At 36.4% G+C, this 24,797-nt stretch overlaps 1 protein-coding gene across 1 annotated transcript; it reads left to right on the forward strand.

Moving 5' to 3' along the window:
• Positions 1-707: 707 nt before the first annotated feature.
• LOC140140518 (uncharacterized) lies at positions 708-23,432 on the forward strand. The gene is made up of 13 exons (XM_072162280.1): positions 708-764; positions 4,427-4,816; positions 6,033-6,146; positions 7,248-7,382; positions 12,024-12,144; positions 12,381-12,452; positions 13,518-13,589; positions 14,704-14,775; positions 15,335-15,406; positions 17,663-17,734; positions 19,569-19,640; positions 20,135-20,218; positions 21,212-23,432. The coding sequence occupies exons 2-13, from the start codon at positions 4,474-4,476 to the stop codon at positions 22,341-22,343; spliced, it is 2,361 nt and encodes a 786-aa protein (XP_072018381.1). The 5' UTR covers positions 708-764; positions 4,427-4,473; the 3' UTR covers positions 22,344-23,432.
• Positions 23,433-24,797: the final 1,365 nt, after the last annotated feature.

Here is a 24,797-nt window from a genome sequence, read left to right on the forward strand (position 1 = left end):
TTTTCAAACATCATTCAGTATCTATATTGTGAAAGTCATGTTAGTTATCAATTTCAGCAAACCAGGACTCATTTGATAAAACTGTTTTGAAAATATGACCTCGGATGTAAAAATGGTTGAGACTTACCGTCGTCCATTTTATCAAAAATCAAATACTCTTTGTAAAAAATGAGAGTTTCTGAACGGATACTTTCTGAGAATGTCAAAAATGACATGAAATATTAAGGTTTTACGTGTTTGTGGTTATGTAGGTAAAAATGTAAAACTAATGCATATGTAAATTGCAACCCCGACGCCTGGGTACCCGGGGATGGTCCGGGATTTGATATGTGACCCGGGAGTTGATTCACATTTTGTCCTGGCGGGGACCAGGTGTTTGCCGGGTCTGGTATAAGAATTGACGTCGGCCAAAACTTTACCCGGGTGTTTTCCAACCAGTAGGCCTGCAAATCATTTAGTTTAGTTCTTTTTATCATCAGAATTCGTAACTTTTGCTGCATTTTTTGCATACAGTATCAGAATGCTACTTTGATCCACTTGGGCGTGACTATCGTGGTTCAGTTCATCAAACCATTTATGGCATGGAATGTCAATCCTGGATAGCACAATATCCCCACGCACACACCCGTACACCAGAAAACTATCCTGACACTGGTCTTGGCGAACACAACTATTGTCGTAATCCGGATGAAGAGGGTAGTGGGCCTTGGTGTTACACTACAGATCCGAATTTCGATGGACATACTGTCCCGTGTCTATCTGTGGTAAGTCTGTATTGGGATATTCCAGTTGATATCCGTACATCCCAATCTCTAGAACTACTGAGTCATATTTTGTTGCACCCCTAATTTTCAATTACGAACGTCATATACCATTATATTTGGTACAAATGTATAGCTATGGGTCCCTTCTATCCAGTGATACCAAAATAGATACAAACAATCTCCCCATAATATCGATATGACGTCAAAATGTGAGGACACCCATGCAAATTTGGGAATTACAAAAGTATAGGCAAAATTGATGTTTGGCTGAAAATTCTACCAAAATGAATTTTCTCCTAATCATAAAAGGAAATTACTATTTTCACCTAACTAACAAGTAATATGTCAATAGCTCTTGGAATAATTTATAAAAAATCATTGGGGCCTCACCAGCCCCCCCCCCTCTATGATCATCTTTGAAGACCGGTTCTACCCCGGTAAGGTGCTGGGGTAAAATTGTATCACTAAAATGAGCGCAATGGTTGGATCTACGATTAGCTTTGGTCGTTTGGGTGTAAACGCGTGCGTTTATTATAACGGATAAAAAATCTTAGGGGGGGTGGTACAACCCTCCCCTTCGTAGTTCTTGGGTTAAGGTAACGCCATATGAAAGTCATACTAGTACTCGCTGTGTGGGGAAGATTAAGGTCGTGTCTATCATAGGGGAGTAAAGGTTTCGAAGGAATAGCACATTTTCAGGGCTCAGTGTAACAAAACGCATCTCCATAAGCTCCCCTTGGTAATTTTTGTATTAATTAGTGCTTATGAATGACATTACCCAGGCGATTGAATGGATATTGGTCTTTGTTGCCCTGTGCCATCGATTTTGTTGCAGATCTCTAGGTTTAATTACACTTATCATCACCTATGGTATCTACTTAGAATTACCTATAAGTTAATATATTTGTATAAATCTAAAGAACTTGGCATCTTGTTTTTGCAACCATCATTCAGTATTTATATTATATCAAAGTCATATGTTTAACTCTAAATTTCTAGGGCTCATTTGATAAAACTGTTTTGAGGATATGACCTCGGATTTAAAAATGCTTCAGACTTACCTTCGTCCGTTTGTGGCTCAATTTGTCTTATTTTTCTCAAAAATCAATTATTTTTGTAAAAAATTACACATGTTTCTAAACCAATATTCTGAGAATGTCAAAAATGACATTAAATATTAAGGTTTTACGTTTTTGTAGTTATGTATAGGTAAAAATGTAAAAAGTGCAAGTTCTCTATATTTGGCTAATTATTTGTTTATTTCTCTATTTATTATGCTTCATCACTGGCTCATATACAATTACAAAGACAAATATATTATATATAAATATTGCACATACTAATCAAGACAAAGTAAATAGAATAAAATGCCAGCGAAAAGAATGGGACAAACAGGTGCAAAATCACCTCGAGGACCATCCCACCTTTCGATTTTTGAAAACAATTTATGGAAAAAAAAAACCCCCATCACAGCCCCATCCCAAATTAAATAAGCCTGCAATTCGAGCATCTGCAGTAAGAGCCCCAAGAGCATGTATTCAAAGAACACAAATTTTGAGTAAAATGAGAATTCAAAAATTGTAGACAAGGGCAGCCGATTCCAAAGCGTCACAATGCGATTAAAATAAAAGGTCATGTGCGCTTCGGTTTTGCAACGTTGAATTTTAAGTTTAAAGAGAACTAATGCACCCACCAATTGCAACACAGGCGCTTAGGTACCCTGGGATGGTCCGGGACGCGTTATTTCTTTCTGCAACCATAATGGGCCGCAATGCGATAACACATAGTACATACATGTAATTATAGGCCTATGAGGCTAGATATACACACAATATACTATTACTAGTATATTAGTACTAATAAATACGAATATATTCCCGGACGCTTAATTTCTTTCTGCAACCATAATGGGCCGCAATATATCACTAACCGCATCGTCCGAGGCAAGGTTCATTATTGTCAGGGTTAGGGGTTAGGGTTAGGGTCTTAGGGTTAGGGTTTAGGGTTAGGGAGGTTAGGGTTAGGATTATATTCGTATTTATTAGTACTAATATACTAGTAATAGTATATTGTGTGTATGCACTTTATTCCGTAATCAATAAGTATCATAAACAAACACCTTTCTGGCACAACGAATCATAGCACAGTCGTGTAGGCATTAGACTATGGATACATAGGTTGTGGGTTCGAACCCCAGGTAAACCTTTGTAGAATTTGAATTCTATCGATTTCTTTTTATTTTATTAAGTAAGAGGAAATAATAATGGTAATAAACTCGTGTTATATCTAGCCTCATAGGCCTATAATTACATGTATGTACTACGTGTTATCGCATTGCGGCCCATTGTGGTTGCAGAAAGAAATAACGCCGGACTTAACATCAGGGTGACCCGGGATCTGACTCAAAATTTGTCCTAGAAGGGGCCGGGTGTTGGCCGGGACTGGTATAGAAACTGACCTCGACCAAAACTTTATCCGGTAAGAGTGAAATGGGCCATGAACATTGTCCGGCCCCCGCACTCCGTGCATCCGTGGGTAGTCATGCTTGTCGGTGAACTTTACAAATACCCCCTTTTGCATCTCATTTCGCCAAGTTTTCAGGGGAAAAACATATCTTTTTTTAGCGATTTCGAGAATTATTTGCCCTTCGACAATACCTCTATTTTAGCTAAAACGCGAACGATATTTCTAATAATATACCGTTTTCTGGCAGAATCGCGTATGCTGCGTACAATGCACAAATTGCACTGGCGCGGCCTCATTGATGTTATTATATTCTGCAGACTGGATAGGACTGGGTAGTAGGAGGACTTGTATTAATGCTCTGCGTGCTAGCCATGCGCTTCAACGGAAAAAGTTGAAGTTTTTAAATATTTTCTCAAAATATCAAGAGCTATCTTAACAACTACTGAATCAATACTAGGCTTGTTTGTACTCATTTTAATGCATTTTTCATGCTGATTCCAAATATGGTCATGAAAATGTACATTTCTGAAATTTTGAATAAAAAAATTGAAACATGTCGTCTGCAGTCGACACCCGCGTGAAGAGAGTTAATATTGAATTGATTGTACTCAACGGAAAAGTTATGGCACAGTGGATGCAATAGTGGAATTTACTGCTGTGCTGAAAGTACGATTACTTCTTCCAAAAGGCGAAATTGGCTAGAGATTCAAGGAGTTGGAAATATGGGCAATTCCAAATATATAAATTTTTGCCCCCACCACCCCCACTATCTACTAGGTAATGTAGGCCCCATGTCACTTGATGGATAACTCAACCTAACCAAACATTCTAAAAACCTATGAAAATACCACCAGTTCAAATAACACCAAAATTCACAACAGTTTCTAAAATAACGATAGATATTCTAAAGTAACACCGAATTTTAGGAAATATTATAACTTGTTTTTAAGGTTATTTTGCGTTATCGATCAAGTGACATGGGGCCTTTTGCGTTATATAACTTCTCTGTCAATCATGTCAATTGAACTTAAACCTCGTGATCTCTACAAATGGAAACTTTGAAACTATACCGCGATGTTTTTTCCTGTTTTGTAATACATACTATCTACTAACTGTAAAGTGTGCTGAGGCTTGTGGATCACTAGGTGTTGTGCCTGTGTGTTGCGCACTATAAATCACTGCGCTTTTTTTTACAGAAGCAATTTGTGGGCTCCAAACTATATTCCTAGCCAGCTCAACAAATATGACATCTAGGTTAACAAACATGACATCACCTTGGTACCCAAATCCATACCCACCCGATCTTAATTGCCAGTGGATAATAGTCGCCGATAATAAAACGTATGAACCGTTAATCGTCGCTCGAGTGAAATTCTTTGAATTGGAAAATGATTATGATATTTTGACTGTTGGTAACGGCCAAGTGGCAAGAGTGGATACAATAGCAATGTTAACTGGTGTGTTGAAAGTACGAGCGATTACTTCATCTACTTCCAGTATGTGGTTTGCATTGGAGACGGATAACGTGGGTAATAAGATGGGATATCGACTTGAATTGGAACAGATACCAGTTTCGGCTAATGGAAGTAGGTAGTTAAGTTAAAGTATTGATACCCGTAATTTTGATCGTACCCTACGAATCAGCCGTAAAGTCGGTCCCGGTTAATTTTGTGTTATTTCGTGTTTAGAAAATATATACCATAAGATTTAAAATGGTATATCATTTGACTTCAAACGGGGTTATGGTTTGTTGAACTCTGCTCCTTCAACAAAATGGGACCTTTTTTCGGTTCTACACGTGTCTCTTTTTCCATATTGCTGGTAATAAATATCAAACAGTCATAATTGGCGGTCATTTCAAATCATCCCCAAGTCAACGAGGTTCAGTAATGTTCTCTCATTGTTAATTGTTGGTTATACATACCTAGACAAAATACATTGCTTTGTAACCCACCACTTGAACAGGATTTAGCCAAAGTAAACAAAGACTAGAGCTATTTAAGGATTCTATAGGTAGAATCTTATTATCCTCTTCAGTAATAGGATTATTGATTGGTTTAAACGATATCAAATGAGAAACATCGCACCAAATTGAGGTACCTATGGATACAACCTTCACGCACATTTTACACAGTAACTCATAATACAATTTGCCGACTTTACGGCTCATCCGTAGTGTACGGCCACATATACTAATACAACGCATGTAATGCCCTATAATTAAGACAAAACAGCAGAATGGCACGGAGAAGAGACTTAGTAGTACAAGTGGACAGATACGTTCGCCCCTTAATCAAATTACTACGCATAAATTGGCACATTCATCGACAGTGCAAACTATCACAGCAGGTTTCGGACAAAATCAATATTTTTGCATCAGAAGAAAGATTTTTCTCATAATCCCGGTGAAATTTTAGGCCTAGGATTTTGTTGGATTTGGCTGTATTAGGTTAACGTTAACTTGTGTTATAAATGTGCGTACTGGCTGTCTTTGTACATAAGGCCACGCGCACACACCAAATAATGTGCTTATCCTGACAAACCGACCCTAATGTATAAAATCTGGATGAAAATAATACCGACACTAAGTTTACAAAATATCTACAAAACACGTATTTTGTTTCTTTTAGAATGTTGCGACTGAAAAGCGTTTAAAATGTACAGTACTTTGTGAATTATGCCTACATGTTTTGGAAAAGATATTTAAAAAATATGATCAAAGTGGCAACACGATTCTGCTAAAACAAAAAGCAAATGTTTGTAATAATGTTTATTGTGTGTGTATGTGGATTTCTTCATTAGGTGTATGTAAAGATGATGAATACGAATGCGGATCTGGATTTTGTGTGACGCCTGAAGCAAAATGTGACGGCTTTGTAGACTGCTTTGTGAGCCAGGAAGACGAAAACCGCTGTGGTTTGTTTAACATTTTATGAACATTTAATCATTGCTCGGCGGCGAAACTGATAAAATTGCACCATAGTTTGCTTATTCCCGTCGAAAAAAGCCACTGTTTTTCATGTTATGTCCCTCTTCAGTGAGGACGGCACTATTTACACTTGTCAAGCCTGAGCTACATTGGGATGACTTGCACGAAGGAGGTAGGGTTAAGTGACCGCTTATAGGTTGAATTCCCAGTCTGCCTAATCATGAAGCTCCCGTGGACAAGTGGTTAAGGCGCTGGTCTCGTAAACCAGAGGTCCTGGGTTCAATTCCCGGGTGGGATCACTTTTCCTATTTCCTCCTTTAATCATTGCTCGACGGCGAAACTGACAAAATTGCATCATAGTGTGCTTATTCTCGTCGAAAAAAGCCACTGTTTTTCATATTTTATGAACATTTCCCCGGCTTCAGAGATCGAGAGGCTGAAACCCCATCTGCGTTTGGCTCCTTATCCCTTTTATAAATTTAGTTTCTTTAATATAGTTAGGTGAAAAAGTTCAATTTGGTGACCACTCTCTGGCTAGTAAGGTTTGACGATTGATTCGACTTCTTAAAAACCAAAAAAAAAAAAAAGCCACCACGTCCCTCGCGAAAATCCCGGCATTTTTCGCTAGAGGCCAAAATCCAAAATGGCCGCCGCCACCATTTTGAAAATTTAAGTTTTGAACTAACTAATACTAGCTGAATACGAACTTAGAGATATGTGGCCAAACAAAGGAAATATTTCCTTATGTTTCCTGTTGTTTAAGCAACTTTGTTTAATTGCTCATATCTTTGGAACTGTTGTTCAATTTCAATGGGGGTTTTCTGCACAATGCGGCTTTGTAAATGCTTTTTTACTTTCCTATAAGGAACTGAAAATTGAATATTTCCGAGATCCGATTGATTTTGCTTGATCGCATCACATATAATGTTATTTAAATAGTGTCTGAAAGTAAAGGCAGGAAGACTAGGCACTTAGCTCAGTTAAAAGTGTTATATACAAATTATTCAATATTTTGCAAAAAAAAAAGCAATTAAATTTTATTTTAAACTAATTCTTAGGTTAACCGAATGCAATCTGAACATTTGCAGCTAATATCACTTGCCCTGGGTCGTACCCGTGTGACAAAGCACGGCCTGATATGAACATCACGAAGTGTGTGACGATGGAGGAAGTGTGTGATGGAGAGAGAGGATGTCCAGAAGGAGACGATGAAATAGAATGCGGTATGTAAACGCTGTGTGGGGTGTTTGACGACCCGGGGAGAATGTGTCCCGGGGCGGACACTTTAAGTGTCCGCCCGGGACACATTCTCCCCGGGGTAACACAAATGACCATACGGGTCATGGTGCACTTATGGTCCACGGCAAGCCCGATTCGACCTTTGTGGCATTAAACCCAGTTAACAGGAAATTAATCCAGTAAATCGATTCAGTAAAGCAAATAAGCTCATGCATTCGATCACTAACGGCAACCAGCTTCGATCGATTACCCCAGCTGCAGCGTGTGTAAACTCTAATTTGCATAGAGCCTGTACGTGAAATTATTGATTGGCTCCAAACAAAGGATTTGAACCGGTGCACCGTAATCATGGCGCAGTGCAGTCCATTCAATCAAATGTTGTCATCAACCTATTTGATCGCAGTGCATTGTTATGTGTGTGAGACGAACTGTCGCGGTTGATTGCAATCAAACAAACGATGTCGTATGTATTACTTTGTTCCGTGATGAAAATCGTAATGTTTTATTTAAGGGTGGGGTATGAACGTTTGGACAGTATTTATTGTGGGACATTAGAGCACATCAGACATATCGAATTGCATTCTGAATACAAAGAATGTCCTTCTGATATCAAATAATTTTGATTTTTTGAAATTCGCAATGCAATACACATTTTATGGCAAATCTGTAAAATTGATATTTTGATATTTAACAGTACTCGAAGTAAACTTTATAAATCTGATGATTTATACTTAAAGTGCATGTAGGTGGGATGAAAAGCAATCAATTGAAAATTTTGGCCTTTCATATTGAAGATATGGATTTTTTTCCCAAAACACCAAAAAAAATTAGGTCTTTTGAAAGGTCAAAATTTTCAATTGATCGTCGGCTTTCCTCCCAGCTACATACACTTTAAGAATATATCATTAGATTTATAAAATTTATTTCGAGGACTGCTATATATCAAAAATTTGAAAAATATCAAATTTTAATAATTTGTCATAAAATTTGTATTATATCGTTAATTTCATAAAATGAAAATTATTTGATATCAAAAGACATTCTTCGTATTCAGAATGCAATTCGATAGGTCTGATGTGCTCTCATGTCCCACAAAAATGCTGTCGAAACGCTCAAAACGCTCATTCCAGTTCCCTTAATCACTCTCGAAAAATGTATTTCTTTTGTAGGCCTATTACTTTGTTTTGTGATGAAAACCGTGATGTTTTATTTCATCACGCTCTAAAACAAACGATTTCTTAATGTATTACTTTGTTTCGTGATGAAAATCGTGATGTTTTATTTCATCACTCACGAAAAATTTATTTCTTATGTATTACTTTGTTTCGTGATGAAAACCGTGATGTTTTATTTCATCATCACGCTCTAAAACAAACGATTTCTTAAGCATTATATTTGTTTTGTGATGAAAATCGTGATGTTTTATTTCATCACGCTCTAAACAATAATGATAGTTACATGCATTTTAAGAAAAAAATCTTATTAAAACAGTATGTTGTTTAGAAAAAATGTAGAAAGTGATGATGATGATGATGATGATGATGATGATGATGATGATGATGATGATGATGATGATGATGATGTCTCCAAAAGTGTCCCGGTTTTTTTTCTTGCCCTAAATCGTGCGTATCTATTAATAAGGCACTTCAATAATCAATAATCAGTCCCGCGACGGCCGCCACTAACTAGCTACTAACTTGGGTTATGGGCGCTGATATTCATGTTCACTGTCACTTACTCATCAGCGAAGTACGAAGCATGATGATCGAACAGAGAGTACTTTAAATGTAGCTTGTACCGTTTTCGTGTGGCATTCTTCAGAAGTGAGCGGTCCGTTTACCAAAATTTTCGGTCAAATCTCCATTCAATTAACACGGGAGTTGGCTAGCTATGCCTTGCCCTCACTCACTATTTTACCAAAGTATCAAATTTCTGAACATCTAACCTAGCTGTAATTTTAGGTCATGTTAGAGAAATATATTTGCTAGAAGTTTTTGAGAGTACTTTTAACATTGGCCGGTTATTTTTCACACATTGACGTTAACTAGGCAAATGCCTGTACTTCTAACATGGCACGATTTGTACAGGTCACAGCTCAATGGTGAGAGCACTGTGTATTGTGTATAGGAAAACGGACAGTAACTGAAGTATGTATGCTCCCCGGAAAGACCCCCCCTTTTTGAATTTCGCAGATCCGAAAGACCCCCTATATTTGACCAAAATAGAGTTCCGAAAGACCCTTGATGTTGATAATTTGATCATTCCTCATATTTCTGGTTTTTTCAGGCGATTCTCAACCAAAAAGCCAAGAAAGACCCTTGATTTTGACTGTTTGCAGCTCCAAAAGTCCCCATTTTACTTGTTCGCAACCCGGTTCGCAGCTCTGAAAGACCCCCTTTTACAGGTACGACATCAGCTCCCAAAGACCCACCTTCTCAAAATACCGGGGGAGCATACCCACCAAAATTTTTTGATGTGCCCCCCCGGGAATGTGTAAGTCAGTCATAAGAACATCGTATTGTTTTCAACGTACACAATGGCCCGTTGAAATGATCTTTTGCCAGCTTGTTCCAAATCTGTTATTAATTAGTGCAGTTTGTGTCTATAAATCACTGATAGATGGCAATTATGCTTTTCCTTTAGATTATTAATACAAACTTCCAAAAGGCTACCCGAAGCATGAGTGTTTAAACAACAACATAATTAATATTACACCTTTCAACACTGGCTAAATATTAAGCCCAATTTACGGTTAATGTTATAGCGCAAAACATGCTACGCAAGACTCACAAATATTTTCATCAGGATCATTTATTAAAACTATTCGCAAAGCTCTCAAACAACATACCTCAATCACGTTTGGTGGTGTAACACAACACTTTCTCAAATCGAATGGCCAGCTTTCACCTTTCACGTACGTGAGAAAGCAGCATTTAAAATGCCTTGTCAGAACGAACAAGGCACGCGATTCTTAGTAAAGCACAAAAAAAACTTGTTTGAGAGCGTTTACGGGTTACCGACATTGTGGTCGACGTAGTAGAAAATGATTCGAGTCATGATCTAGAAATACAGCGCCGTTTCCCCTGACAATAGCGAGAATTCTTGATATGATCGTTATGATATGACCAGTTACTCGCAGCGCCATCTACGTCAGCTACCAATATGAAGCAACGGACGAGAAAGGTCAAAGATGATCATTCAATTAGCAATTTGTTTGAGAACTTTGTAAACAATGCTAAACAAAACTGATGCTTGCACTTACTTTTTTTTGCAACTACGTTGCGTCTCGAACCACCAGACTTCATCAGACACCTGACCCGCTTGACTGGTCACATGATACATGGCTAAGCATGAAGCATCATCTTGATGACCACATGACTACTCCAGAGTGTCAGTTAGCTGATCAAGTATGGCGGTTCCAGACACAATATAGTAAAGTTTCAAAAATAAAATAAGCTCCAGTATTAGATTTATTCCCAAAACTTTGTTTACAACTACTGGATGACTTAGAACATTAGTTTAGTTTAGTTTTTATTTAGCTTTGCAACATATACAAAAATACAGAAAAATGGTAAGACATCAAGTACAAAGCATCAAAATTTAACAACAATAATAAAATGTGCACAAACCACAAAATGCCATCCCAGATTGGAACGGCATACACGCCACAACACCAAAAGTTGCAAGGCAAGGATAGCCCATAAAAGCCTGGCTACGTATGCAGGCTTATTTCCAATGGGGTCCCAAAAAAAAAAAAATGGCTGTGGACGTGGAGGAAAAAAGAAAGAAAAAAAAGATACATTTGGACATAAGCCCACATACGTATAAATTCTGCAGATTCCTGCTTCAAAGCACTATCAGCCAGGTGTTTTTTGACAGCCTTTTTGAAAGCCATCCTGTTGCTTATGGACTGAATTTGAGGCGGCAAGCCATTCCAATCTAAGATGGCATTATAGTAGAAGGACTTGTTGGCAATACCTTTGACTCTGGGCACAAAGAAATTAAAATTACTAGATCTGGTACGATGGGTATGAGCACTTGAGGTTCTAATGAAGTTGTTTCTGAGGTATGGTGCACCAGTATCATTGAAGATGTTGAATACGTGGTTAAGCCTTAATTGTTTAACACGGTCCTGAGAATTTAGAAGTTTAATGGAGTTACCAGTCAACTGATCAATGTGGGTCCTGGGAGACAAATTTAGAATAAAGCGGACTATTTTGTTTTGGGTGATCTGTAATTTGTGTTTAGCTCTGGTACTGATACCAACAAACCATGCTGAACAGCAGTAATCAAGGTGACACTGTATGAGAGCAGCACACACATTTTTGCGAAGGGTTTGATTGAGATAGTTTGAATGCCTATAAAGAAACTTAAGACGCCCAATGACTTTCCTGACAAGAACATCAACCATGTTGTCACCCGAGAGTGTTTGATCCATTGTGATTCCAAGATAATTAATACTATCTTGGGAGCAGATAACTTGCCCGTTATAATTGATGTTAAAATTTTCACATGAGAGCCAAATAAAATACACTCGGTCTTACCCACATGCAGGGATAATTGAGCCACTGATTACATGATTGAAGTCACTCACTTGCTTCATATACTTTTAACTCTTTGCGTAGATATCAATAAATGCCCTGAGCAATGTTTCTGTGTCTATCAAGGGAGTAATCTGCAGATAGATTGTAGTGAAGGATGGAGTACGGAGACTATCAAAAGTATGGCTAAAACGGTTAATACGCTGTAAGTATAAACGTGGATGTTAATTTATAGGCGCCGTTAGGGTATTTTGGTATTCTCAAAATAGTTGAACGGGGGGGGCGAATATATCCCGTCTGTCTAGAAACAGAGTGTATTATTACTATTAGTAAGTATAATATATGCCAACTGAAGTTAAACAGAAAGGCGTAATACATTTAATACGTTTATCATTGCATAATGGTCTATATCTAAACACAATTAACTCGCATACCTTTCAGGAAACTTACTGGTGGACTCAACAGTACCGTTGAACCTGGTGTATTCAAAGGAATGTTTGCATTACATACACTGTGAGTGTAAAATCATAACAGATAGGGTTAAATTTATTCTTAAACGAAGGGCCATTTGAAGACCTGAGCGCAAGAAGACCGTAAGTCCACTTGGCTTCTCAACATGCATACACGTATAGTTCCTTAGTCTAGGTTGTATAATGTTTAATACATGTTCCAGGGTGAAAACATCATGAAAGGTTGTGAAAGATTTGTTTTGGCCCCTGAACATGTGTAAAACATTACCAAACTATACGAAACTACGCAACTTTAGTGTATACACGTTGAGCCGCCAAGTGGACTTATGGTCTTCTTGCGCTCAGGTCTTCATTTATAGATACGAAGGGCCATTTATGACACCACTCCTCCTCCTTATTTGACTCATTTGCTCAATTTATTATAAAATGTAAATATGAATGTTATTTATATCACATGCATTTGAAATAAGAAGTACTTTTTACCTTAGAACTACTAAGGTGTTTCATCCGTCGTAAAAAACGCACGTGTTTATGCCCAAACGACTTAAGCTAATCGTATATCCATCCTTTGTGCTCATTTTAGTAAAAAAATCTTTACCCCAGCATCTTACCCTGGGGTAGGACCGACTTGCAACTATCAAAAATGACCAAGTGGGCTGGTGAGACCCACCACAGGTTTCTGCATTAAAATCCATTATTCCAAGAGTTAATGAGGTAAAATTCGGCCAAAATCGTATGTGCATAGAATTTTTAGGCTTAGGCAAAATCAATCTTGTCTATACTTTTGTATATAGCCAGCGTCGTGTGGGAATGTTTGTACATATTTTGGTATAACTGGATAGAGGAGACCCATAGCTATAAATTTGTATCAGATATAATAGTAAAATAGTCATTATAACTAGAAATTAGGATGTTGCTGTAACACAATACCTTTCAAATCGAATGACCAGCTTTCACCTTTCTTGTGTGTTGCTTCGAACGAGAAAGCGACATTTGAAATGCCCTGTCAGAACAAACAAAGCACACGATTGTTAGTAAAGCAAAGGGCATTTTAACTGTATCGTTTCGGACGTATGATAACTAGAAGACGGAATTTTCTTGTTCACAGGTCTTTAGAAAGGAACGATATTGATCTTCTTGAACAAGGAGCATTTGACGGTCTTACCAATTTGACATGGCTGTAAGTGATGCGGTAGTATGTGATCCGATCAAGCAAAATCACACATTTAGTTTACATCATGATTAAGAACATTTGAAACATGTTTAGACTTAATGTAAATATCAAGTTAAATTGAAAGCATAATTTGGCTATTGAATAGTAATGAACATACGAATATGAATCTAAATCAGCTCATAACTCACAAACAAGTCTGGTTTGTCCTCACTGTACTTTGTTTAGTCAAATATATTGGTATTTTAATGATTCTTGAATGTAGTGAAATTAAACAAGTGCACAATAGTATTAGACCAAATGGCAACCTTTGAGTACACCAACTATGGTTAAGGGATCTAGAATGGGCGTTTATGGTGTTTCGACAGTATTTTTTGTGGGACATGAGAGCACCTCAGACGTATCGAATTGCATTCTGAATACGATGCATGTCTTTCTGATATCAAATAATTTTCATTTTTTGAAATTCACTATATAATACAAATTTTATGACAAATTATTAAAATTTGATATTTTTCAAATTTTTGATATATAACAGTCCTCGAAATAAATTTTATAAATCCAATGATATATTCTTAAAGTGTATGTAGCTGGGAGGAAAAGCCGACGATCAATTGAAAATTTTGACCTTTTATATTGAAGATATGGATTTTTTCCCCAAAAGACCTATTTTTTTTGGTGTTTTGGGAAAAATCCATATCTTCAATACGAAAGGTCAAAATTGTCAATTGATCGTCGGCTTTTCATCCCACCTACATACACTTAAAGTATAAATCATCAGATTTATAAAGTTTACTTCAAGTACTGTTAAATATCAAAAATATCAATTTTAATGATTTGCCATAAAATGTGTATTACATTGCGAATTTCAAAAATCAAAATTACTTGATATCAGAAGGACATTCTTCGTATTCAGAATGCAATTCGATATGTCTGATGTGCTCTAATGTCCCACAATAAATACTGTCCAAACGTTCATACCCCTTCCCTTAAGTGATGCAAATATTTTATTATGCTTATTTGGTGCATATTTAATTTGGTGTGTGGCGCGTGAGTACATCAACTATGGTAAAGTGACGTAAACTTTGATCTAACATTGTTTATTGTTCCATATTGTTTGCAGAGATCTCTCACACAACAACATTTCAAGGCTGACAAGTCACGCTTTTCGAGGTTTACCTCAGTCGAAAAAATTGTAAGTTATTGTATCAGATTTTTTAGGCAAAATTGATTTTGCCTCTACTTTTGTACATGGCCAGTATTTCCCAATTTTGCAAGGGTGCGCTCAAATTATGACGTCGTGTGGGGAATGTTTGTACATATTTTGGTATCACTGCATAGAGGAGACCCATAGCTATACATTTGTATGATAATAGCAATTATAATTGAATACATGAATACAAAAAATACAAAAAGTTATTTTGAGAGAAAAACCCGTGTATCATTTTAATTCCTTCAGTTAGATTAACCTGGTCAATATGGTAAGTTTAACGTGCAAATGAGTGGATTAACCTGTATTAGGTATGACGATTAGCATTTCAGGGACTTCGTGGGGTTCATTTTAAATTTTGGACAATACCTTTCAAATGGAATGATCAGCTTTCACCTTTCTCGGATGTTGCTTCGAACAAGAAAGCGACATGCCCTGTCAGAACGAACAAGGCACGCGATTGTTAGTAAAACAAAGGGCATTTTAACTGTATCGTTTCGAACGTATGATAACTGGAGGACGGATGGAATTTTTTTCTTTACAGGTCTTTAGAAAAGAATGGTATTGATCTTCTCGAACAAGGATCATTTGACGGCCCTACCCATTTGACATGGCTGTAAGTGACACGGTAGTATGTGACCCGATCAAGCAAAATCACACATAGTTTACATCATGATTAAGAACATTTGAAACATGTTTCGACTTAAGGGCAGAGTTATGGGAGAAAACATGGACCTTTTCGAGCTTCATTATTTCTGAATTGTATGTCCAAAGTATATAAAACTACATTTTTGGAAAGGAAATGAGTCAAGGAATCCCATGGTGACGTCAGATTTGTTCAAAAATCTGAAGTTTTTGAAAAAATTACGAAAATTCACTTTTTTACCCCAATTTTTTTGTGACAACTTAGAAAAAAATCCGTTCGGAGTAAAAACAATTCAGTTAGCTTTTCATGAAGAAGAGACATGAACGTAGGGAAGGTTTTTTATTTTTTTGAAATTCGTCTCTTTTTTTCGAAATATTGAAAAAAAAACATGTGAAAAAAGCCATTTTGTCACTCTATTAAGCTAAAAATTGCGCACAATGGTGTATATTTTTGTTTAAAACAAATATTTTGAAAAATGAAAAACCTTCCCTAGACTTTGATGTACTCTAAAGGATAGTGCAAAAGTTTACCCTTTGCTTGCATATTTTTCGAGTTATCTTGTCACAAAAATCGCGCAATATTGTCAAAAGTGAACTCTGAGAAATCGACGTTTTAGTAAAAAATGTCAAAATTATGCACAAAACGTCCTTAAATTTTAAAACGGCAAGACTTTCACACTTGTAAAAGCTGTATCTGGTGCATGGTCTAAATATGCATCTTTTTGCACCAATCAATCTATAATGTCTGCTTTCAGTGCACCAAAATTCAAAATAATTAAAAAATCTAAGTGGCATTTTGACTGCAAATTTTTGTTTTGTTTACACCACATTTGCTAGCGTTAACAACATACCGAATGCGCCTTTACTGCGTTGGACATACGCGCAGAGTTGCGCCGCGTCACGCGACGCGAATCGCGCGCGTAATCACAATATTTCGCATTCCCGCATTTCTGACTCATTATTTCCCGCCAATTTACTAAGCTGTCTTGAGCCATGTGACTTTTTAGAGTTGAAAAGAGTGAAATAAATCAAGCAAAAATACGAATAAATATTAGCAAGTTGTATTTTATCAGTTTCAAGTGAAAGAATACATCTTAGTGTTGATAAATATCAAAAAATCTCAAATTCGGTCGTGGACGAATGTGTCTTCCATTACTCTGGCCTTAATGTAAATGACGTCAAGTTAAATTAATAGCATTATTTTTCTATCGAATAGTAAGGAACATACGAATATGAATCTAAATCAGCTCATCCAGGGACAGGCGATTTGCGCGGAAAAAAATAGCAAATTGCGCGGAATTGCGCGGAACTCTTTTTTCAGTGCAAATCATGTATCCCTGCCCATAGGAAAAAAATAGCCAATTGCGCGGAATTGCGCGGAAAAAAAGTTCCGCGCAAATTGCCTGTCCCTGCAGTCATAACTCACAAACAAGTCTGGCTTGTCCTCACTGTACTTTGTTTGGTCAAATAATATACCGTAGAATTCCGTCTAGAAGCATATATGCCTCTAAACGAGGTTTTTTTTAACGAAAGATATGAAAGGCCAATACCCTTCTCAAAAACATTGCAATAGATGGGTCTTACAAATATACATGTTTGTACAGCCGCCTTTATCAGTAATATAGTTGTTCAAACTCCAAATGTTTGCTGAGAGTGTCTGCCTCTTGTGTCAAAAAAAACCTCGTTTAGAGGCATATACATGTATATGCTTGTAAACGGAATTTTACGGTATGGTATTTTAATGATTCTTGAATGTAGTGAAATTAAACAAGTGCACAATAGTATTAGACCAAATGGCAACCTTTGAGTACACCAACTATGGTTAAGTGATGTAAATGGGTTTTTTTATGCTTATTTGGTGCTTATTTAATTTGGTGTGTGGCGCGTATTATTTGGGATCACTGTGTTTAGGAGTAAGAGATTTGGAGGAGGTGTGGGGGTGTGGGTGTGGTGTGGGGGTGAGTGAGGTGATAAGATTTGACAGGGGGTTTGCTTTCATAATTATGTGCAATATAATATTTTATGTTTTTCTTATACTTATTTCTTGCTATAATGTATTTTAATAACTTTTATGTGTAATAATAGTAAATAATTTTGATGTTTTAAGATTGTAAAAGGTAATGCAATTTGGCAATTTGCCACGATGTTGTTTGAATAAATATAAATATAATAATAAAATGAAATGAAATCTTGATCTAACGTTGTTTATTGTTCCATATTTTTGCAGAGATCTCTCACACAACGACATTTCAAGGCTGACAAGTCACGCTTTTCGAGGTTTACCTCAGTTGAAAGTGTTGTAAGTTTTGTAATTGTATCAGAGTTCACTGTCAACAACATTTTATATGTAAATCTTATAACACAGTCTGAGCAACATAATGATAATACGAAGTGAATTTGGCCTAGCTTTATATTTCATAAAGTCTGCACAAAAAGTAACGCAGCTGTTATAAATACGCCTCTAGCGTCAGAATTAATAATTGCTTCCACAATAACTAGTTCTACATAGAAAGAATGATGATTTATTTATGCGAATTTTGATACCCCATTTGTCAAATGTCGTTCAATATTAACAACACAGTAGTGCTTTTAAAGAAAAATGCCCAAAAACAAAATATTTTTTCATTATAGATTTTTGAAAGTCTATTTTATTTTTCATTTGAGCATAATCTAGCAGTTGATGTTATTGTTGCAAACTGTGCGCACAGTAATAAAACAATAATTTGTTTAAAATATTTTGTTTTTCTGATGACTTGCAGTTAATGTAAGATTTCTATTTGTGTGGCTATAGTGTAAATGATGATGACGACGACGATGATGATGATGATGGTGATGATGATGGTGATAATGATGATGGTTTAGATGATGATGATGATGTTGTTTTTTGTTGTTGTTGTTGTTGTTGTTGATGATGATGATGATGATGATGATGATGATGATGATGATGATGATGATGATGATGATGATGGATAATACAACTGATGTCAGATGATTATTAGAGTCGTGATGGTGACGATGATGGCAGTGATGAGGGATTTAATTTAGTATGAAATTCTCAACCTCCTCCCGCACCCACCAGTCAATGTTGTTTTGATACTGAGACAGGAACGGACAATTGGTCTAGTATTGGCTCCAACATTGCTTTGGGGGGGGGGGGGGGTTGCAAGCAATATGAAACATTAATGTTTGCCACTCATGTTACTTGTAATGTTTAAACAAAGAGCACGTTTCTATGGTATCACTCACAGCATGGAAATAGTAGACATGCTCACATTTTCGGCAAGCCCCACGTGTCAAGGCCAAATCGACTTTTACAATGTTTATTAAAGAGATAAGATATGCATAATCTTAGTTTGCGAGAAGATAAGAGGTCAAACGTTTCCATGTTAAAAATAGAATTACATGCTAGGCATGTTTGTTCCTCTTTGTCGTTTGTGTATTAATTATCATCATCATCATCATCATCATCATCATCATCATCATCATCATCATCATCATCATCATCATCATCATCGTCATCATTATCATCATCATCGTCGTCGTCGTCATCATCATATCACCATCATCATCACCATCATCATTACCTGACTACTAGCCACAACTGAAACCCATACCAAGGAAAATAAAATATCAATTTTGCTGCAAACCCTCAGAGAAAATTAATATACAAATATTTAAAATCGTGTTTTATTACAACGTATCTAATAGTAATAGGAATTTACACACAACCATGACAACTGCTAAATTAAGCTGAAATGAAGAAAACATAGACTATAAAAAAGTCTAAAATGAAAATAAATGTTGTTCAAATTTAAAAGTTCAATAGTTATTACGCAAGCATTGTGGCACGTAAACCCCTCAATTTATCTTCTCGCTGACTTCAAGTCAATACAAATTCTGGTATTTTTTATTTTAAAACACTGCTGTGTTGTTAATATTGAACAAAATTGGACACATGGGTTATCAAAATGCGCGTAAATAAATCACCCTTCTTTCTATGTTGAAATATTGTGAAAACAGTTATTAGTTCTGACGCTATATAGCCGTATTTATAACAGCTGCGCTACTTTTTGTGCAGACTTTACATCAAACAATAGAAGGTGAACTTACGTGCAACAAAACATTGATTTCAGATACTTGTCGGATGTGCCGATTTCTACGATCCAATCCGACACTTTTCTTGGGACTACTAAACTTGAGATTTTGTAAGTGTCAATATTGCAATGGCTTTAATAGATCGCTGCTATGCTTAATGTAAAATTATGTAATTAAATACAAACACAATCACTCTCTGACATATTTTAATTTTAATTTCGTCTCAATTGAACCTGATAAAGAACCCTGGATACTTTATATGTACAAAACTTAATGTGAAAAGTTTCAATAACATTGTGTACAGGCTGTATCAAAATGATTGGTACCCATCAGTTTTGATTTATTGTAAAGCCTGCTTCTTCCAAATGAAACATAGGGCCTTCTGGAAATGACCATAATTGATAGTTATATGACTGTTTGTGACATATGAATCAACAAATTAGGTGGATCATATGTTGCATTTTAATGTGGTAGTCGTGTCCATATCACTGGAAACTGATGGGTACCAATCATTTTGATACAGCCTGTATGTAACACGTAGAATTGGTCTTTCCGGGTTTTATTTCAAACTTTGACAAAGTTATGCTTACACCTCTTTTTTTAGAGTTTTGATACGAGCGAGTGGAACGTATGCACCCGTAGATGTTGAAAAGGGAGGATTTCGTGGTCTGAACAGTTTGAAAAAGCTGTAAGTTGCTTTCCATTTTAAATATCACTTAAAGACACTAGTAGGTACCATTCTGAACACAATAATTTACTTCAGTGGGTGACCTAGACCCAATCAAATTACGGATTTTTTAGCACCTTTGGCAAAAGTGCCTCGCTACTAGAGATTGTTGACATCATGGGGTATACAAACATGCGTGAGAGCAATAATTTAACAGGGATTGTGGGGTGACGATAAGTGAAAATCAACATTAACAACAAATAAAACATCCGCTTTTAGTTGGTACGATTGTTGTTGTTGTTGTTGTTGTTGTATGTTGCAGTTGCGTATTTAGTGGGGCAATGATAGCCCGTACTGTTCTTCGGTTATTGCCAATAACGTTTAGAATCGAATTTTGGCTTCATTGGATAAAAATCGTGAAAAATACTCCAATGTTTATGAAAGATGTGTAAAAATGCTAGCAACTTAAATTTTGACCTGACCTTTGACCTCAGATGACCTTTGCAAGTTTTATACTCCCCAAGTGCCGGGAATTGTTTTCCCCGAGTTATAGCCCCATCGGAGCAACTATAAATTTGACACGACCTCGGACCTCGGATGACCTTTGCAAGAAGGAATGTACAAACATCCTACAAAAGGCCAACGACGTGGAAGTCTTAATGGATGAAGAACACAATCAAATATTGTTCCCTCCCAAAATATTAAAGACAGCTAAACGTCCTGACATTACCATCTACTCTGAAAGGACAAGAACAGTAATTATAATTGAACTCACTGTTCCAATGGAGAAGAACCTGTCCAATGCATATGCCAGGAAAAAGTGCAAATATCAAGACCTTGTAGCCGAGTGCGAGAATAGAGGTCGGTGCACCCACTACTTCGCTACACTTCTCGCTTCCTACACTACTTCTGTGCATTTAGCCATTTCAGAGTGGGTGGGAAGTGCAGATGAGCGATTTTAAAAATTTTTTTAACCGGAAAGTAGTTCAAATTTGTGCTTTCGTTACTTAACAGGTACGTTGATGATCGTTTCTTGTGCTGTCACTTCGACAGCTTGGAAGAATGCGTTGTCCTAGAACGGCAACCTCCACTTTTCAAGTGCGGAAGTCTCATGCAGAACACTTTCCTTCGTGTCACCATGTGGATTTTCGGAACAAGTGCCATTATTGGTAACGTATTCGTCGTTGCAGTGAGAGCTCGGGAAAAGGCAACGTCTACGATCCAAGCTAAACAGTCTTTCTTAATTGGACATTTGGCAGTTTCAGATTGCCAAATGGGAATATACATGGTAATTCTGGCATCTGTTGATATGTATTATGGCGATGAATATTTCGTGTATTCAGATCAATGGCGCTCGTCAAAATTATGCAAACTCTCAAGTTTTTTATCCCTTCTCTCGAGTGAAGCTTCAGTTTTTTTCATAACATTGATATCAATTGATAGGTTTATTTGCATTCTATTTCCCTTTGGTAAATTTAAGTTCCGTGGCAGGTCAACTAAAGTTGCCGTCGCAATTATATGGGTAATAGCCTTCGTATTGGGATTAGTCCCTACTTTGCAAGCGGGACACGACTCCGATTTTTACGATCTATCGGATGTCTGTATCGGCCTCCCGTTGATTACCCGACCGACAAGTTATACCATCCAATCTAGTGACGTTGGTGGTCCTGATTCTGGACTATCCTTTAATCTTCCCATTCCAGATACATTTAAACCTGCTTGGTATTATTCCATCGCAATTTTCTTAGGTATAAATCTAGTCTGCTTCTTGACAATATTTGTTTGTTATGCTGCTATGTTTATCTCTGTGAAAATTTCCAGCAAATCAGTTCAGCGAAATCAGTCAGAAGGGGATGATATCAAAATTGCAATCAAAATGGCGGCGATAGTTGGTACGGATTTCATATGCTGGATGCCGGTGATTATAATGGGTGTCCTCTCTCAGACCGGGACCGCCGTGATTCCTCTAGAGATGTACACGTGGTCTGTGGTATTTATTCTCCATATAAATTCATCTCTCAATCCGTATTTGTACACAATCGCGTCGCGGATTGCCGATATGCGAAAGAACAAAAAAGAACAACCATCGACCCCGCAAACATATAGTAAAAACATGTCAATCACGGTCAAATCTGAAACTAATTAATAAAATATGTCTCTGAATGATTTAATAACAAACACCGACACTTGATTTAGGCTAAAGAACGAGTCACATACAATTATAAAACGTTTTAAACAAAATAAATGCAATTTGACGTTTAAAATAAAAATTCGGTGAGCTCTAAAACATCGAACAATGCCCGGGAACAATGCCAGCGTCGAAGTCGTCTTATATGTTTCTTACGCCGAATCAGAACTTAAACTGCGACGACAGGCCTAAGTTAGATATTAATATGTAATATCGATGTCTTATTAATGTATTAAGAAACAATCACAGTATCAACTGGGTCATTAAAGCAACAAGGCTTTTTCTTACTTAGCCCCATTACCTACAACCCCCACATACCACCACAAACAAAAAACAGGTTGTGTAAAATTTTACACATCCACTATGTACGTATCGAACCGCAAAATAAACCTCGTCTACAAGCATATAGTGTGTTTTTGATGAAAGCTAATTTAAAACGAGACAGCCGTAAATATGCCAATGCAATAGAATGGTCTTACAATAGTACTTGTTTGTATATGTATGTATCGGTAATTAATTTGCTCAAGCTCCATTATATTATATATAATTCTGTCGATGAATGGCGTGTGGATTAATTTACCTTTCATCAAAAGCACTCTATATACTTGCAGACGAGGTTTTACGGTGTTCAGTAAGTTGTAATATTGTATATCATTTATAAACAATAACATGAAATTAATTATCACTACATGTAATGTTCAGACACATAATTCTGATGTATAGTTTATGAACAGATATGGAATTTTGGTACTAATCCACAAAAAAGGACCACTCAATTAAGATTCTGATCAATGTTAACCCCCTGAGCATTACCTGTCGATCTAACATTGCATCTGATTGGTCAATTACATGGTATCTTCTCTCTAATCAACAATCAGAATAGAGCTTTGCAAATAACTAACTCCATTTTTTTTGCGTGGTGAAATTATTCTAACAATGTTGCTGATTGGGCCAATTGATAATGACAACTTCTTTTTGGCCAATCGGCAGGTAGCTCTCATGGAGTTACAACTTCTGAGGTCTAAGATTTCTGGATGTGTTTTAGAATGTTATATTGGTGTATTCTATTTAATATTGTCATAGAATTGTCTAAAATACTTCAGTTTCTGATGAACGCTTTGTATATATGTGGCAGATGAGAATGATGAACGTTCACCATGTTTAAACAATTAAAAATAAATTTACTGGAGATATTTTGTTCCTTATGAATGTATTATCATTATAAATTGTATTTAATGACAGTATTGCTACTTTCGTTCGCCCACTTTTGGAAAGGAAACATCTTGTGACTACATGAATATACTCTTTCACATATGACATTAAATTTTGTACAGCGTGTGTTTTCTAAGTAATATTTAACCAGTGTTTATTATATCCTATTGCACTCATTATACAGTAAGCCAAAAAAATAGGTACCAGTTATGTTCACCCCCTGTATATCCTCAACAAAGACAAATATGTCCTAATTGGAACCAGAGGCCAACAGCTGAATCTTTTACCTCGAATTTAAGACTTCATTTGTTGAAATTGTTCACGATATAAAGACACGACGATCCAAAAAACCCAAGGAAGATTTCAATTTAAAAGTTGCTGTTCACGAGTTTGCTCCATTACATGCCATATGTTTTATGTTTTATAATAAGTATTATAAACACTATTTAAATAATACGCTTTCAAATATTCATATCGTTGTACAGGATAAATGTTTTGAAAGCTGCGCTAATGTTAAGTGTTATTTGCCCATTGTTAACTATGTCATATTTCACTCATTATTATACTAAATATATATTTACAGATGAAAAATACAGTTTGATCAGTTCGTAATCGGCGGGCCTTATAACATTGCGGATTAATATCAATATATTTTATTTGGAGAATTGTCTTGTGACTTCTCGGTAGAAGTATTACAAATTATGAATTGAAGTCCTGTACTTTGTCTACTTTCTTTATTCTTTGTCAAATATAGACCAGACAGGTCAATTATATCACTCTTGACGCGGGTCTACTTTTCGGCGTAGTGATAAAAACCGAATAATTCCCTCCGATTACGTGCTGAGTAAAGTATAGTTTATGTCTCAAATTAATTAATATATGAACATGACATATTATTTTGTAAGCAGTTTGTTGTTAGCATAAGTTCAATATCCTATATTTATTTTCTAAAGCATATCATCAGCCATATATCTTTGTATTGCAAGTTTTAAACCAAATATTGTTCTAACATGCTAATCGCATGAATTTTCAAAATAAGGTATTGTTTGGAAACTATATAATGGTCAGCCTTACTCATAACTTCGTTGTTATAAATGGAATACACACAGTTGGGGGTATCAACGCATATCTTGCTTTGCGTATTACGTGATTGACGCGCTTTGGTGAATTCACGCGAGCCGAATTTACATTATTGACGGG

The sequence above is a fragment of the Amphiura filiformis genome, chromosome 2, assembly GCF_039555335.1.
Source record: "Amphiura filiformis chromosome 2, Afil_fr2py, whole genome shotgun sequence".
NCBI classification, from domain to species: Eukaryota; Metazoa; Echinodermata; class Ophiuroidea; order Amphilepidida; family Amphiuridae; genus Amphiura; species Amphiura filiformis.